We start from the raw sequence: 2,127 nt of genomic DNA on the forward strand, positions 1-2,127 counted from the left end.
TCTTGCCATTACGACATGCCTCAACAGAACCCACAAAAAGGGTCTGCCATTTGATATTCTTCACGAGACGAAAACGATCAGCAAATGCTCCAATAACTGATTTTGGCCACTATATTAATCATATTAAATATATGTTTATGTGTATGTAGTCGTAAGTAAGAAGTACCTTTTATTTACTATTAAATTGGTGCAAATTTTGTATTATTGCTTATTTTCTTTTTTATTTATTTCTTTTTTTAATTTATTATTGACTATTTATGTTTTAGTTATTTTTTTTATTTAGAGGAAGACTTTTCACTAATTCATATTTATTGTATGTATGTATGTATGTATACCTTCACACATACAAGATATACATGTACTTTTTTGTTCATATTAATATAATTATAAGAGTAAATGTATCTTATTTGCACTTTAAATTCAAAGGTATTTTTTTCTATTATTATTATGTATGAATGAATGTTGGTAGTAGTATTTCCATTGTCTTAGTGTGAAGTATGCAGTTATTAATATTAATAAAACTTATTATTGATAATGTTGATGTTATCTTGTATATCTGGCAGTTATTTCAATAAATATTATATATTTGAGGTTACAAATTATTTCTATTACATTTTTATTTTAAACGGCAATTTAAATTTTTCATTTCGATTTTATACTCGTTTGTGTATATTTCTTTTTTTTCTCTCACCCTCTCCCTTGTTTTATTCGTCAATTTTCCGTTTCCTTTTCTATCCGTCTTTTACTCGCTCGTTCACTAAGTTCATTCATATGTAGGATATACAATACACTTATTCGTACTCTTGTCAATTGTGAATTCCGTAAAATTTTATCAAAAGTACGAGTCTACTACAAATACAACAAAAACTACTTTTCACATTTACTTATACACTTTTTCTTTTTTTTCGTTGTATAATGTATGTGTATATGTGTTTTGTGTGGGCAAATGTTGGCGGATGCTGAATGAGAGATAGAGAACGAACTGTGTGAGTATGGGAGTGTAAAGGTATGTGAATGATGTGCGTAACGTGACGACAACAAAAAAAGGCGTGAAGTTAGCCGCTGATGTTTTTATTACGTTTTCTCATTTTCATTCATTTTGTTTGTTTGTTTCCTATTATTCATTTATATTTAACGATTTTCCTAAAATGTATAAAATAAATTATTATTATAGATTTTATTTATGATCGATGTTTCGTATTTGTATTCTTTTAATTTACTCGCTTGAAATATTTCACATTTCAGGTCCACAGAACACACACGCACACATACTTATAGCATCACTATTTTAAGTACTGAACATTTAAAAACTCGTACAGAAACGAATCTATTTTATATTGATTTTTTTTTGTAGAGATTCTTTCAACATATTCAAATATGTTACTACAAAAGTATCACAACGATTTATTTAGACAATTGTATTTAGCGTTTAGTTATCAAAACAGTAATCAATATTTTATTCAATACTTCCACTTCCAAATGCAAAGCAGATTTTTATTATTTTTTTATTAATTTATCTAATATTTCTTTTATTGCATTTGACTTTCAGGATAGAACTTTTCAACCTCTACAGTAAGTAAACCTTTGAAATAACAACGAGTAAGAAATTTGTGACAGAAAAGACACCCTTTTCATCAATGTGATTTTTCCCTACGAATGGACCACAAGACAAATAATATAAAAATAGGGATGAATTTAAAAAGTGGTTGAACATTTAAAACAATATGGGGATTTTTACAGTATCAGCCGCCAATAATAGAAACATACACAAGTGTTTTCGTTTGCAATTTTGATTAATGTCTGATAAAATGACCGACAGTAAGAAATTGGCCTGACTATTTGGATCAACGTCTGATGAGAACTATTTTCATATATAGAATTTATAATGATTTAATTCTATTAATTTCAATAATAATTTATAAGGTTCCATTATTCATTACTAATTAGGGGTGCATAAATAAATAATAATAGAAACTTACATATTATTTTAAAAATTAATAAAAATAAACCATACTACTTACATATTATATACGAAAATAGAGTTCATCATATACATTTATTTTAATTATAAAATTAAACCATAAAATATTTTGTATTTTTTTCCTAATTTTTGTGTATTAAAGAAAG

General features: G+C 26.2%; 1 protein-coding gene across 2 annotated transcripts in view; it reads right to left on the bottom strand.

The window, feature by feature from the left end:
• Positions 1–1,580, bottom strand: part of LOC111686212 — a 119,153-nt gene extending 117,573 nt beyond the window's left edge. The window contains exons 1-2 of one of the 2 annotated variants that reach the window (XM_046954784.1): positions 1,273–1,580; positions 1–1,143 (exon numbers count right to left, since the gene is read on the bottom strand). In XM_046954784.1, coding sequence (XP_046810740.1) covers positions 1–9 — 9 coding nt within the window. In that variant the 5' untranslated portion in view covers positions 10–1,143; positions 1,273–1,580. The other variant, XM_046954783.1, reaches the window with a different exon arrangement.
• Positions 1,581–2,127: the final 547 nt, after the last annotated feature.

The sequence above is a fragment of the Lucilia cuprina genome, chromosome 6 (genome assembly GCF_022045245.1).
Source record: "Lucilia cuprina isolate Lc7/37 chromosome 6, ASM2204524v1, whole genome shotgun sequence".
Taxonomy (NCBI): Eukaryota; Metazoa; Arthropoda; class Insecta; order Diptera; family Calliphoridae; genus Lucilia; species Lucilia cuprina.